The sequence below is a fragment of the Macrosteles quadrilineatus genome, unplaced genomic scaffold, assembly GCF_028750875.1.
Source record: "Macrosteles quadrilineatus isolate MER2022 unplaced genomic scaffold, UCM_ALF_1.0 Scaffold_4__1_contigs__length_99947679, whole genome shotgun sequence".
Taxonomy (NCBI): domain Eukaryota; kingdom Metazoa; phylum Arthropoda; class Insecta; order Hemiptera; family Cicadellidae; genus Macrosteles; species Macrosteles quadrilineatus.
Window position 1 is genome coordinate 44,781,759 of NW_026542597.1, and position 16,122 is coordinate 44,797,880.

Consider the following 16,122-nt stretch of genomic DNA (forward strand, 5'->3'; position numbering starts at 1 on the left):
AGACGATACGGTGAGATTTTAGTACAACTATCCACCACTGTGACGTAGTGTTGCGCTGGCCCACGCGGCCGCCTTTAACTAAAGGCCGCGGCCTTCGAACTGGCAACGTCGCAAGTGGTGTTGTAACAGCTGATTTTTTTGGAAGCAACTAATGGTATTTGTGTATTTACGAAAGATTGATTACTGGACTATGACAATATTGACTCCACTTTAAAAATGTACAGATATAGATTTTAATTCATATTGTTTTAATTTTCAATTATGTATGTTTTATTTTCAATATTTTAATAAATTTATGTTCATAAATTAAAAATTAAATCAGTAAAGTGCAAATTAATGAGCTGATGTCACCTGTCTGCCATATTATCTTATGGGACGTCTGTCACTAAACAACACCACTTGCGATGTTGCCAATTCTACCACTTAACTGTGTACTAATTAACACCTGTAGTTAAAGGCGGCCGTGGCTGGCCGCGCTGCAGCATGGCATATTTTTAGTTTTTTCTAGTGAGGCCTTGGCTCTGGTAAGTATAGTTCGTTTGGTATAAATTGTAAATTGGTTTAAATGCCTGCTTCTATGTAATCAAATAGTTGCAAGGTCACGCAACTAGTTTCAATTTCATGAGTCATCTGTCAATTGCTTTTAAAAATGTCCCTTTAATTTAACTTAAGTAATATTACGATTTGACATATTTATGTATTGGTTTGACATGAACTTGAAGCCATGCTGTTAAGTTATTATTGTGTTCTTATGCAAAGAACATTCTATCGAGGACCAAGCCACACCAAGCTCTCAAAAACATTTGCTAGAGCTGGCTGAATAACGATCAGCCTGTATAGTTTCTGGTGTCAAACAAATCACCTTCCATATGAATTGGTACAACGAACCCCTCTTTCATATTATTTTGAGAAATATTCCTGCTCACAAAAAGTTTTTGAAATAGAGCAATATGTCATGATACTTTACCAAAATTAAAGATCTTTTTAATCTGCCATTATAAAGATATTGTGCATCTTACCATTGATTACACACTGCTTAACATTTTTCTTAATACTACTGGACGTTGTTGCACCTGTAACTTTCTGATTATAATGGGCAGGGCAATTGCTTGTTTTTTCGGTTGCATCAGCAAAATAGCAATAGAATAGCAAACGCGACGCGATCCGTTGAACATTTTCCTTTCCTTCTTTTTCTTTCCCTCGATTCCCCATTTAAGCGTTGTGGCGGAAGAGAAGATAGTCGGCATTTTATTTTTAACAAAATTACTTAAATATGACTACTGTAGACCACAACAGCTCCTCGGCATTGTCAAAACAAGATTTAGCAACACTAGTAAGTATTCATTCAAAGTGTTTTGTCTTTTGCTGTTAGAAATCTAATTACATGTGTTAGGCTATGAAGCGACGTCAAGTGTAGCATGGGCTCCCGTCAGAACTTCAATTTCTAATTTAAATTGTACAGAAAGTATTTAATTTAGAAAAACTCATCTTGTCTGGTTCATCTAAACTCACTTAGGCCTATCTTTCTTGGGCCTAACTCTTATTTAACATCAATGAATTTGGTTGGTCACAACATAGGCTAGCCTAGTCTAGGCATTGGCCTAGGTATGAAACTCCAGTGTTGCTCCAAATTTAAAATTTCAATAAGGTACTTTCCTGTTAAAGGGAACATTCATTATTATCGATGATTTTTTTCACGATATATCGATATTAACAAATTGAAACATATCAGCTGACAACTAGGATAAGTTAAATAAATATTGTTCAGAATCGACAATCAAAAATTTAAAGAAATATTGAAATAAAACTGTTCTAAACTAACCTTACAAAACTAACCAAACTTGCTGTAACATTTAAAAATTCCATTTAATATTCTCCACTCGCCTTTTCTGTTAACAAACGGAATTTTTAAATGGTACAGCAAGTTTGGTTGGCTAACAGGAAAGTACCTTCAATAATAACCAGTTAGCCTACCATATGTAAGTTAAGCAATATTGGTAGTCATCCCTAGAGGGTAGGGATGAGCATCAATAGGCTATGTCAACCAAGGATGGCGAAAACGGTATCCAACCGTTGTTTTTGTCTGCTTTCTGCCTCAGCCAATTAACTGAATAAATTTTAATAGCATAACATGCACCTGGCAGCTAGAAATCTCAAAATGGTTGTTCAATCAGCCACTTGTGCATTGTCTTGAAAGAATAAAGGTGTGACCTCTTCACTTCCACTGGTAAGTTAGGTCATTGTACGACTTTGATCCGGCATAAGTGGGCTTTTGCTAAAGCCTAGTTGTGCTGTACTTACACTGGCAGGCTGAAGTCCTAGGGGCGTTCCTCGTGCTGTTGGCGTGAAGGCTTTACTTAGTTTCTCTTCAAATTTGCTGAGTTTGCAAGGTTAGGGCCTAAATCACTTCTAGAAGGTAACTTAAATGATGAGCACGGTTAAGAGGTTTAAGTATTTGAAAGCTCTTTTACAGCTACAGCTATCTCTTGTATCAAGTCCGACCATGTTACGAATTGATTTCTTCCGAATTATGAGCACCCGCTTCAAATTTACCTGACTTGCAGCGCCCCAAAGAAGAATGTCATAGAGTACCTTAAGTGGCTCTCAGAAAGAGAGACGGTAGGCCTATATGTAATCCAACTCTTCACTTTTCTGAGGGCGAAGATGGCAGTGTTGGGTCTGCTGCAGAGTTCGCTAAGATGGTCAGTCCAAGACAGCGAGCTGTCTCGAGTACCACACCTAAATACTTTGTGGCTTCAACATTTTCCATGTCAGGGAAAATGGACACCTCCTCTTTCTTAGGACCAAAGTTTAGCTGATTTCTCTTCTTTACATTGAATACAAGATCGTTCATATTACAGTACTCTACTGCCATAGGTATTCATAGCAATGTAAGATCGGAACAATTAAACAGTTCTAGCCTAAGCAATATTTTCCTCTGGCACCTTTGGGGCAAACACTTTTTTCAAAAATTTTCATTTTAAGGTTGCTTTAATTTTATTTAGCCTAAGTTAGTCATGTGAGTGTGGCAGGTCAGCATTTAATATATGAATTTGGAGCTTTAACTTATTACGTGGATTGAAGTTAAGTTAGATTAGATTAGGAAGGTAAAGTTAGGAAGTTAGGTTATAGGCCTAGTCCTTAGGCCTACTTAGCGGGGCCGTTCCAACCCAAATCAACAACAAACAGTCTGAATCTTGACCTCTCTGATTTGGCTCAATTCCTGCCTAAAATAAATGGTAAAATTGGTTGATTTGGCTTAGAATTACCCAGTGACGTTCATATTATTGTGGATGGAATAAGTTAAGGCCTACTGTCATACTTTGCAAACCTAAATTAACAAATTTACCAAAGATAAATCTTGACCTTTCTCTAGGCCTATGTTATAAATGTTATATTTTTGCAATTGATGAGTGCTGGTAAAGGACTAAAAACAGGGTGCAACAGTAATTAAGTACGGTAAATTGTTTTGTCCTCAATTTAACTTATTCTTGTCTATACCTACATATTTGCTGAAAGATTGACAGTGAACTGCTGTGTTAGCTGTCCAACACAATCCAAACATTCCTACTGACATTAAAACGTCATCACATACCGCTGCGCACCACAGGTTGCTTTACCGTAGCAATACATTAAATATTTCTAAAATCAATTTAATTTTCAGGATGTTACTAAGCTAACTGCGCTATCACCAGAAGTAATCAGCAGACAAGCCACAATTAACATCGGTGAGTTTGGTTATTTTCCTACCATAGCCTATTATACACATTTCCTTGTTCCTATCTAACTTACCAGTTCTTTCCCTTTGGAGGAAAATTAATGGTAAATAAAAAAAATGTAATTGCAGAGTAGTTTTCATTTAAGATAATTAAACCCTCTTAAAACAAATCCCTAAATATACATACAGGTTGTATTCATGAAAACAACAATCTTAACTATAAAATATGACAAATTTCTAAAAGCAATATTTTTGTTGAAGTAGGCTAAACCTAAAAGTAACCTCTTTATTAGGCCTTAATTAGATATATAGCCTACTAGCAGAGTACCCGTCCTTTGTACAGGGTTGGCAAATAACATAAAATGCTTATTGCAGTTATACTCGATATTTGCATTTGCAATGTGAGAAAACACGGTTTGAGAAAATTTGCTTCCTCAAATTTACGGTATGATAGTATTACACATCTACCATAGCCATAATGTTCTACCACTTCACCTACACAATAGAGAAAGATTGATTATTAAAAATTTGCAAAATATCACGTAAATTATTCATGAAATTAAAAACATAAACATAGGCTAACTGTAAACAATCCTACTTTGACAGTTCTCATTGCGTATCACAGTTTTTTTGTTGCTGCTAAGTTCAAATTAGCTGTTTTTATAAATAATGAAAAAAAATAGTGCTGCACCCTATTGGTAAATCTTAGGAAATTTGTAATGCTTTTGCATATCATAGAACCAACTCTTTTAGTTGAAACAGCTGGCTAAATTCTTTAATTCCCTTTAAAAATGAATACTCATAAGGTTAACATGGGGAACTGCAGAGCCACTGGGGCGGAGCCCGAAAGGATTTTTGAGGTAAGAATATGCCTATATGTTAATCGGGATCATGTGAGCTTTCATCATGCCAAATTTCAGCCCAATCCGACCAGTATTTTTTGCGTTTACTTGTCAAAAACATACATACATCCATACATCCAAACTTTCTCATTTACAATATTAGTAGGATTTTAAGTACCAAATAAATTATAAGTGATAGGCCTACCAATCAAGAAAGATTGTTTCATCAATTCCGTTATAGACAACAACTTGTCAGAATGTAAACAAGGCTGCCAACTATACGCTACCACTTGCAAAATAGCTTAGCTTATAATTTCCCTCCCCCAGACCATGTGACTTGAACAATCCACATACTCTACCATAGACCAACACGTTAAATTCAAGTCTAAAGCATAGACCGATAATAAGTTATAACTCGTTAAAATAGAATAGAGCAGTGGCTCTTATGTGCCATCGGTTTATAGTTACAACTCAGTAAGGCTCACATATGAGCCATCGGTCTGTGGATTGGAAACACCCTGGCTCACATGAGCCACTAGTCTATTTTGGGAGTTCGGTCTGTTGATAATCGGTAATGGATGTTTTAAATAAATGATTCTGACTGATGAAACAGCTATTCTTAGTCAGTAACAAAGCTACACAGATCATCATACACCATTCTAAACTCATCCTTCACTCATATTTGGGTTAAAACATGCACCTAGGATGTGTAACTAATCAGCCTTCAAAGGCCTACTTCACCCATAGTTCATTCCACTTTTAAATTACCTCTCTCCTATCTTATTTTTTTAAATGCTATATTTAAATGGTGATATCTCTTGGTAATATTCATGTGAGTGGGAACTTGAAAAGCTATGACTTAAAATAGGATATCTTACCAAAACTAAAATTTTTCATGGAGGCTTGTCCTATACGAAACAATCGCACTTTTATGGTTGGCTAAATTGTACCAAAACTTGCCACATAGTAGCAGTAAATATTTAGTCTTAGCCCACCTACACTTAGGCTAAGTGTTGAGAGCATTCCACTGATCAAATAAAATATGTCTTTATTCATAATATGTACACGTATATGTACAATGAATGGTGTCAGATCTTATTCCTCAGTTAAAAATAAGTACCGCTACCTACATTAAAATTAGCCTAGTTAGGCCTACAATTAAATTCTGGAAAAATGATGAATTAGCCTATGTGAGAAGAGTTATGATTTTCGAGAAAATTACAAATATTTTCTTCTATTTTCTACCAAACAAAGTTTTATAAAAAACATCTTTATTACAACGGAAGAAAATTATTTAACAAACTACCAACTAATGTTCAAAACTTAAAATTAAAAGAATGTAGGCCTATAGGCCTACAAAAAAAATTAAAACAAATCATTACTGAAAATCCAATCTACTGTATTGAAGACAATGAAAAATGCATCAAAATTTAAAGAGTTTTATTTAAAATACTAAACCTAATTGTACTGTCGATACCTTGTGTACGGTACAATTTATATTGTCAATACAATAAAGTATTTATTTATTTATTTTATTTATACATCTAATAGCCAACATACGTCCAATAAGGAACAAAATTTCTCGCAAACGAAATTCCAACAAACTATACCGCTAATTGATTATTGATTTCTTAAAATAAGGTGTGTTTACTGTTTAGCCTAAGATGTTTAATCAATGTTAAATGCAAGTTGAAGAAACATAAAGTTTATTTGAGTCCAAGTCAAAAAAATTAATTTTTGATGGATTTTCGCAAATATTTAAATTTTATTTAGCTTAAAAATATTTTTTTCTTGTATCTCTGACTTCCCAACTGTCCCAACTCGTGGCAAGAAAATTCCCAACTTTTCTCTTACCAGATTCCGAGGGGGGGGGGAGGAGGCTCCCCACTACCCCCCACCAAGGCGACGCCCTTAGCCCTACTTTTAATGGGGCTAAATCATAGAATAATCAGTTACTGATAATCTACTTAGGACATAAATTCCTGAATTCATTTTGCCTTTAAGCTTTGTTCGGCCTAATATGTTTATACCAACTAAAATTGTAATCCACAACCGCCCAAAAATTTAACATCCGTTACTACTGTTTGTTGAACTAATGTTCTAATTTTATTTTCTTTAGGCTTAGTTGAAACACAATTTTGGTTCTTAGTCCTATTTGTATTAAAATTTAGAAAGTTTGTTTACTTAAAATTTTGCTGCAAGTTGAGGCCTAGGTATATCTGGTAAAATTCAATTAAGATTAGGATTTAAATTAGATATTAATTGAAATTGGAGCATTAGATCGGTAAGTAAGTTTATCTCATTATAAGTAATTTATAAGTAATTTTTATGTCATTAGGTAGGCTAGTTTGTTATAGGCCTATATGTCTTTTCCTGAATTTTAGATGGTAATGTTGAATTTTGTTTTTAGGCACTATTGGTCATGTGGCTCATGGAAAGTCAACTGTCGTCAAAGCAGTCTCTGGGGTTCAAACTGTCCGTTTTAAAAACGAGCTTGAAAGGAACATTACAATTAAACTTGGTAAGTATTAATTACAAGCCAGTTTCTCATAGCCTTTTTACAGACCTGGGATATCAGTGATAATCCAGCTAACTGACCCATACCATCTCCTATTAGCTTGACATTATAATTGAACATCTTACTTCTTGAGGAGCGAGCTGGTCTAGTGATAGAGCGTGGTACTTCAGAGCTCGAGGACCTGGTTAAAAATCCCTCCAATCACCAAAGGAAATAATCCATGTGATAATTCCACAACCCTTTATGACTAGCCTGAAGTAATGTCTAAAAACAGTGCTATAGCCTAGCGCCCTAGGATGGTAAGGTAGGACAAAAAAAATACATAGGTAGCCTAGCCAGTTTTAAGTAATTTAATATAGACTAAAGAAACTAAAATAACTAACTAAAGAAAATAATTTTTTTTTTTTTTAAGGTTAAAACATTGCATTAACCTATAAACTGAATTTAAACCAAATTAAATACTATACATTTAGAAATAATATAGACTCAGATTTTTTCCATGAACTAACAAACCATTTTAAAGATTTTCATAATTAAAATCTAGAAAATACAATATACATGATCCTTTGAGACGAGGATTTGGGCAGGTCAATCTAGGAACTCAACTCTAATTTAGCTACCGTAGTTTATTCAGGTAGCTGTTAATGTAATAGAATCTATTAATTTTAAGCTATTTAACTTGAAATCTGCATTAATGACTCTAGGCTAGTACAAATTATTGTAGATGGGGCTTTAAACAATTAATTGTAGGCCTCACATGCTCACAACTCAAACAAAACTGCAAGACTTATACGTAGTGTAACCCAGTTACTGCTGGTTCTTTAGTGTCATCGCTGAGTTATGATTAGTTGCTGTATTTGCCAGAACTACCTAGAATCTTAGTTTAATGGATTATCTCCTATCTTGGGTTTAGTTCTAAGGTACATTGTTTAAAAAAAAGCTTGTTTAATTACTGTCCATTCTCAGAATATCCCAGGTAGGCCTAGTAGGCTATGTTAGTTTTCTTCTTCCCTACCTTATTTTTGTAGGTCTCTTAACATCAATCTACCAGTGGTCTTTAGACGTTTGTGGATTTAGTAGTAAAATATTCTTACACAAATAGCTTTTTTTAGAAAGTCCGTTAGGTTTGATAAAGTTAACGTGTAAATACAGTCTATTTTAGAGTAACCTATAGGTTAACAAAAGTAATGGAATGGAAGGGTTCCTTGCAGATATGATAATGTACCTATATTATTAAATCTTACCCTTCTCCATCAAACCTTTGAATATCAGCAGTATGCCTCTTAAATTTATAAATCCCAAAGTACCCATGAACTTTTGAGAAAACTACAAGTAACATAAACCATATGCTTAAATGTTCGTCATGACAAGAAACCTTGCACAAAACTATCCATTATTTTATAACTTGCCCTTTAAGGTCGTAATTCCTATCTAAAGCGAACTTTCCATATACCGGTACCTAATGTTAAAAATACCTCAGCTGTACTTATTTGTTTAAATGTTATTCTTTCAATTTATTTCCTTATTAAAATCAGGTGTGATTATTTCTTTGCATTACTGTATACTGTTTTGTTTATTTCAGCTTAACTTAAACAATCAATAGTTTTTAGCGAATTTCCCATATAGGGAATAAGCTATTACCGTAGTACTCATGGTAAGACCTGGACGCGGGACCGATTTTTTTTTTCGTTTTGAGGTCCCTAGAGGCCAAAAACACCATCCGTTCAAATTCATATATATATATATATATATATATTTATATATATATATATATATATATGTGTCCGTCAGCAAGATAACTCAAGCAAAAATGATCCGATTTTGATGAAATTTGGTACAAACGTGTAAACCTACGTTTATTCGAACGAGTTCGCGATCCAGCATGATCGGACCATGGGAACAGGTGTTTACAAGGGGTTTTATGGGGTAAAAATAGGTTTTTCCCATTTTTGACCCAAAAAACTTAAAATTTTGCAATTTATTTCCAAACCATTTTGTAGAGCTTAAAAAAACAAATAATTTAGTATATTGAAGCGTTATTATGCGCCTAACGGTTACGGAGAAAATTCAAAAAAATTGTAAATTTAAAATTCCCATGTTATTCTTATGGAGAATAAGTAAACTGTTGTAGTTTGCTTGTTTATGAACATATTTTGATCAAATTTGGAAAATTTTTTTATTTCTTACTAACTATTAACATTTTTCAAAAAAAAAACAATTTTACCCTCCCTGATGCAGCAAACCTAAGTACTTGTTAAACTAATTCTATTTAAATTGGGAATAAATGTTATATTTTTAAGTAGACATTTCAGTGTAAATCCAAAAATCAGTCAAATGGAAATTCGCTTAGTCTGCAGGTTTGCTGCGGCGGGGGTATATTAATACTTATGAAGTCAAATGGGGTGAAGCCTGTGGGTAACAGCATAGACTAACCAACACAAGTAGACTTCTCATCCCATTGTAAATTTTGAAGCACGTTTTTCTTGTCTAGTTCATGTACGTGACACAAAGGCGCTAGTGTCGACGAAACTTTGTTTCTATTATTTTAGTGTTAATTTCTTGATTTGTGCTTTACTGTTTGGTTATATAACTAGGGGACAAGTTATTGTTTATGATTAGATCATATTATTTGGTTAAACGAGGTTTTAAATGGCTGTAATAACGGGAAACAAATTGTAAACAAAACACAACCTCTACATAAACCGTACAGAACTAACAATAAAATTGTCTTTAGCTGTTCCATAAGGATGAGAAATCTACTAAGGGAGTATGTTTTATCTATGGTAACAGCTAGTTTATGTACATTAAAAATATTAATATATTTAGAGACGAATACCAGAGTTAAAATTTTTGAAGATAATTAGTAGGCCCCTACTTTGCATGAGTATCCTTGGGCTTTATGACAAGTTGTAATATAAAAGTGAAGGTTAGGAAACATTACACACACCAAACTGAGATAAGGCTAGGAATAAGCAAAACACACATATTATAACTCTAATATATTAACATTTGAAAATTGGAATTTTATGATCTGTGTTATAGTGTCTTAAATGCTAAAGAAGAAAAACACCCTGTAATGTAATTATAGACTTTTGAAATAGATATGTTGCCGCAAAGTATCCCTAATCAGTCATTCTATAGAATGACTAGGTATTCTATACAATGCCTAAAATGAACCAGGTGAAGTAGCCTATGAAATAAAACTCATTAGCTCATTATAATGCATAGTCATTCTATAGACAGTTGGCTATACAGGTAAAGTATAAAATATGCTATTGTGTAATCGACATTTAGACTTTTGTTACCAATCTAATCTCAAATAAACTAACATATTTAACAATATTTAATATTGTAAAGTACCAGTAATTGGAGGTAAAAAGAAAAAATACCCCCGCCGCAGCAAACCTGACGCCTAAGCGAATTTCCATTTGGCTGAATTGATTTTCAATTGATCTATTTAAATAACATTAGGTTTAACGAGTACCTAGGTTTGCTGCTACAAGGAAACTAATAAAGTGTGTGTTTTAAGTAAAATAATTATTGCTTAGTATAAAATGAATATATTTGCCAAGTTTGATCAAAAGATATCCATAAACAAGCAAACTACAACATTTTACAATATTCTCCATAAGAATAACATGGGAATTTTAAATTTACCATTTTTTTAGTTTTCTCCGTAACCAATAACCGTACAAAAACACTTTGATATACTGAATTGTTTGTTTTTTTAAGCTCTTTAAGAAGGTTTAGAGAAAAATTGGGAAATTTTGTGTTTTGAGGGTCAAAAGTGAGAAAAACCAATTTTTACCCCATAAAACCCCCCATAAAACCCTGTTCCCATGGTCCGATCATGCTGGATCGCAAACTCATTCAAGTTTATCCCGCCTTACACCTTCAAACCAAATTTCATCAAAATCGGATAAAAATTACTCAAGTTATCGTGTTCACGGACACATATATATATATATATATATATATATATATATACATATATAAAAATTTGAACGAGTGGTGTTTTTGGCCTCTGGGGACATCAAAATGAAAAAGTAAATCGGTCCCGGGCCTAAGTCTTACCATGAGACCTACGGTAATAGCTACTTCCCTATAGGGAAATTCGCTAAAAAAAGAAAAAAAGAAAAAAAAAGGCTAGGCTATATCTTTATTTTATACTTTGCCCAACACAGATGTGAACATTCCACAGAATGCCTAGGCTTTATACACAAAGCCTAGGCCTAGTCAAAGTGTATAAAATCCTATTGTTATTACTACATTTCATATCTTGCTAAAAGCTTCCGACATTTTATATTTTATTTATTTATTTATTTTATATTTTATTTACCATTGGTGATACACTAATTTACATTAAGATATAGTTTGACAGCTGATATAGTGAATGTTTGTGTTTTTCGACTAGGTTAATAATAATAAATAATGAAATTAATAACAATAATAGATAATTAATGAACAAAAACAATAGAATGCCTAATGCATAATGTGTGAATTTCTTAAACACAAAGTTACTGATTTTTTGTGTTTTGTGCAAACTAACAAAGAGGCTTGAAGTGCCTTGTTCCAGCTTCTTACCTTGTAAGTATTTTTTGTTTTGGTTGATCAAAACAAAAAAAAACATTTGAATATCATGATTCTTTCTAAATGTAACTGACTGTTATATTATGGTAGGCCTAGTAGGCCTATATTTTGTAGTAAAACATTTTTTTTAGTAGATTATTTAAAATTAGATTTAACTTGATTATTTAACAATATCTGTTTGATTGTGTCAAAGTTTTTATTGTGACAGTAATGATAACAAATGCTAAATCTATAAATTGGATGTATTAAACATGGTATGCAAAGTTAGGAAGTTAAGTCCTTTCAATTAGGACAGTATTCAGGCTACATAAAATGTTATCTAAATATATTCTGCTTTTAGTGTAAAGACTGTCACCTTATGTGTCTGTTTGGAAATTTAAATTATGTAATATATTTATATCTACTATTTCTTCTGTGAGTGTGTAAATCTGTTAAAAAATGTGTGCTTCAATTTTTGTGTAGAATCAAAAAGACAATTAGAAACTGCAAGATTAGAGTATGCAAGACAATGTGTTCTGTGATGAATTATATGTTGTGATTGTAAAATAATCTTGTTCTTTGAAATGATGAAGATGTCCAAATGGCCAATTTTACCGTTACAGACTCGAGAGAAACGGAGATGGGAAAAAACTCCGAGGCAGCTGAGAAAAATGGGGGAAAATCACGAAAGAGAAAACTCAAAACCGACGGGGCTGACGCACCAAAGAAAAAGAAGCCTCGGAAGCAAGAAGAAAGCGAAGCTGAACAGGTTTATGATGTTGAATATATAATGGATCATAAAATAGAGAGAAAAAAACATTTTTACTTAGTTAAATGGGAGAATTGGGATAGCAAGTACAACACATGGGAACCCTCAGATCATTTGGAAGGTTGTAGTGATGCTTTGTTCTCATTCTTGGACAATTTCATCTGTCAACATGACTTCAATGAGCAAGAGTATGTAAGATTAAAAAGTAAAATTTCAAATATCAGCCATGAAGATTTACAAAGAGTTCTACCTGAATATGTTACCCCTAAAGGCATTATAATTCCTCCCCCTGAACTGGAAAAAACTAATGAAAGATTGAAAATTGTCTCCAGGTGGCCAGAAAATGTCAGGGATCCCAATGTCGAGGAAATGGTAAGGAAAGAAATGATAGAAGCGAATTTGTACGAAGTACGACAAAACCAGTTAGACCGGTTAAAACAGTGGGAAGAAGAAATGAACTGCATAATTGCTTTATCCAAGTGTACACGTATTTCTGTTGTAAACAATGTTGACTTAGAAGGACCTCCTTCTAATTTTATTTACATAAATCATTATTTGCCTGGTGAAAAAGTAAACATCCCTGAAGAACCTCCTGTCGGTTGTGTTTGTGAACCTTGTACAACTTTTAAAAAAAAGTGTTGCCCTACGATCACCGGTAGTACGTTTGCTTACGATAGGGACGGAAGACTTAAAGTGCCGCAAGGAACACCCATCTACGAATGCAATAAGAGATGTCGATGTGGCCCGGAGTGTTTTAACAGAGTAGTACAGAAGGGGCGATCCGTCAAACTTTCAATCTTCCGTACCAGCTCAGGCTGCGGCTGGGGCGTGAAAGCTCTGGAGACGATACCAAAAGGTGCTTTTGTATCTGAATATGTCGGCGAGGTTATCACCTTTGAAGAAGCCGAGAAGAGAGGTAAAGAATATGACAAGGATGGACAGACATATTTGTTTGACTTGGATTTTAATGACACCAATTCGTATTCGTATACGGTGGATGCAGCTAAGTATGGAAACATAAGTCACTTTGTCAACCATTCCTGCGACCCTAACATGACAGTGTATGCGGTATTCATAGATTGCCTCGACCCCAACCTCCCCAAGCTGGCCTTGTTTGCCAACAGAGAGATCAAACAAGGGGAAGAGATCTCATTTGATTACTTGAATCAGTCTAGGGAGAGCCACCACGCCAAGAAAAATAGTCCCAGCAGTAGCTCAACGCACAAGGAACAAACCAATGGTGTGGTAATGAAAAATGGTGATGTTAAAACACTCTACAATATGGTTTGCAAATGTGGAAGCAAAAAATGTAGAAAATTCTATTTGTGAAATAGTTGTAATAAAACTTGAGACTGATAAAAATAGTGATTTTTGTGAAATTTGGACTTACCTTTCTAAGGACGGTTTTAATGTATTTTTATGTATTGATTCTTATATTTATATTTTTTTGTGATATAAATTATGTTTTTCAAACCATCCAAATGTACTTTTGAAGGATGAGCAAAGAAATATGAAATTCTAGTTTAGATATATAAATAATATTTATATTTCATTATATTCAAATTTTAATGTCAATTTTTTAAATTATCAGTATAACACTAAGTATTGTATTAGGGAAAACTACAAAACATAAAAAATACTATGTTTATTGTTTTATTTATTGTCTGACATAGGCCTACTATGTTTATACGTAAATTTAAAATTAATTGTGACAAAGAAATAAGCTATTGGTGGTAATTTATTTATCAATGTTTACTATTTCTTAAGTAGGCTATTCAATGTATCTGATAATAATAGCTTTTTAATTTAATTTTACACTGCCATTAGTTTTTAATATGTTTGAGAAACTAAACTCAGAAACTCTTTGTACTGTCCAACTTAATTTGTTTCTTGATTTAAAAATCTAATTGCATAAAATAATAAGAAAAAAAACTATGAAAGGTAGTATGGCTTCTAATGTATAGGAATGGGCAAACGGGAGGGACGATGGCTAAAGGTGTGGTGACATCATATCTATAGTGGCTAATGTCTTCTCTTGAGGCAACACGATTACCGTAACGAGATTATGTGTTTCCAGCGGCGTTCGTGGCTTAGTTGATAGCGCATCGGACTAGTGTTCAGGAGGTCTCGAGCTCGAAACCCGTCGGAGACACTAACTTTTTGTCAAAGATTTTGCTTTATTTGATTTTTATCTTATATCTTTTTTATATTATCAGCAAGTTTGGTTGGTTAGGTTAGGTTATAGCAATTTAATTTTAAAATGCTAAATTTTAAAATTGATTTTATAATTAAAAATTGTAAGTAAACATTCATTTCATTTTTATCTTATATATTTTTTATAATATCAGCAAGTTTGGTTGGTTAGGTTAGGTTATGACAGTTTAATTTTATAGGCTAGTTAAAAAGTATAACTAAAAATTATAAAATTAACTTAATTTACATTTTTCAACTTAGCGGTTCTAGCGGCGAACGCTGACACTATGTTAGCCATCGTCCCTCCCGTGTGCCCCACCGCAAATGTATATATGTAAATTGTAAATACATATCAGTTAGGTTATTTTCTTTAATCTTTTTATGGCCTTTAACAAATGCAGTCAATCCCGATTACTCATATTTTAATGTATAGTTTTTTTTTATTTATGAGTGAACCAGTGGTTTTGTAATATTGTTGGGAGTTAAAAAAACTGTGGTTTATTTTCTTACTGTTGTTAACAAAAGCAACATTATATTTATTGATGATTGTTTTATCACCAAAATACGACCAGCAGCAAGTCATACGAGTTGTTGATCAGTGAAGCAGGGTTTTGAATCGGCCACTTAGTGGGTATTTTGAGCTTTGGTGGGTATATTATTTAGTGAGTAAAAGTGGGAATTTCCCTTTGAATGCCATATTTTGTGTTTATTTTTATTTATTGTTATTGGGCGCATTGTGTGCCTAGAAAGTCCTTATTAAATGTAATTAACCCTTAAAACTATTTAAATAGGGCGATTAACTACCAATACACCATTAACTGTTACCATTATCCATAGAATTCGCTTACTATTATGGTTGATGAGACTAAATAATTAATTAGTTTTTAAGCTCTACAAAATAGTTCCAAAATAAATTGCAAGGTTTTTATGTTTTGAAGGTCAAATATTTGAAAAACCTATTTTCACCCCCTAAAACCTCTCTTAAAATCCAGTTTCCATAGTCCCATCGCACTGGTTCACAAACTCGGTCTAATAGACTTAGGCTTACACGTATGCAAAATTTCATCTAAATGGGATAATTTTCACTTGAGAATAAGCTAGGCACTTGGAACTGTCTGCCGTAGCGATTGTTGTTATTTTGGCCATTGGAATGTAATGGACCAGACTACGAAATTGATCTCATATAGTGATATACATTAAATTCAGTAAATAACTGTAGAATATTTTAAGAAATTCTTTTGTAAATACGGTTGTAGATTTTAAGGTCAAATAAAAATAACATAAAAAATATTGTTAAAAATATCTTTTATAGATTTAGTCGGAGAAATATAGGATATGACCTTAAAAAAATTGCAAGAAAACGTTTTATGGTTTTATTTTGTAGAGTTGGGTTTGCAAAATGATATACTAAAAGTTGCCAAAAATCGGTGCACGAGAAAACACCTAAAATCAGAATTTAAAATGGCGGCTTTTTCCAACATTGGACAAATTAATAAAACATATTTCACATGCA

The 16,122-nt window shown here is 33.2% G+C and overlaps 1 protein-coding gene across 3 annotated transcripts in view; it reads left to right on the top strand.

Moving 5' to 3' along the window:
* The first annotated feature begins 1,120 nt into the window (after window positions 1–1,120).
* LOC128991507 (eukaryotic translation initiation factor 2 subunit 3-like) overlaps window positions 1,121–16,122 on the top strand; it is a 32,910-nt gene continuing 17,908 nt past the window's right edge. Inside the window, exons 1-4 of one of the 3 annotated variants that reach the window (XM_054414445.1) lie at window positions 1,121–1,333; window positions 3,665–3,728; window positions 6,971–7,081; window positions 12,271–15,546. In XM_054414445.1, the coding sequence (XP_054270420.1) occupies window positions 1,274–1,333; window positions 3,665–3,728; window positions 6,971–7,081; window positions 12,271–13,745 (1,710 nt within the window). In that variant the 5' untranslated portion in view covers window positions 1,121–1,273 and the 3' untranslated portion in view covers window positions 13,746–15,546. Of the gene's footprint in view, window positions 1,334–3,664; window positions 3,729–6,970; window positions 7,082–11,564; window positions 11,666–12,270; window positions 15,547–16,122 lie in introns of those variants that run through there. The other 2 variants (XM_054414447.1, XM_054414446.1) reach the window with 2 other exon arrangements.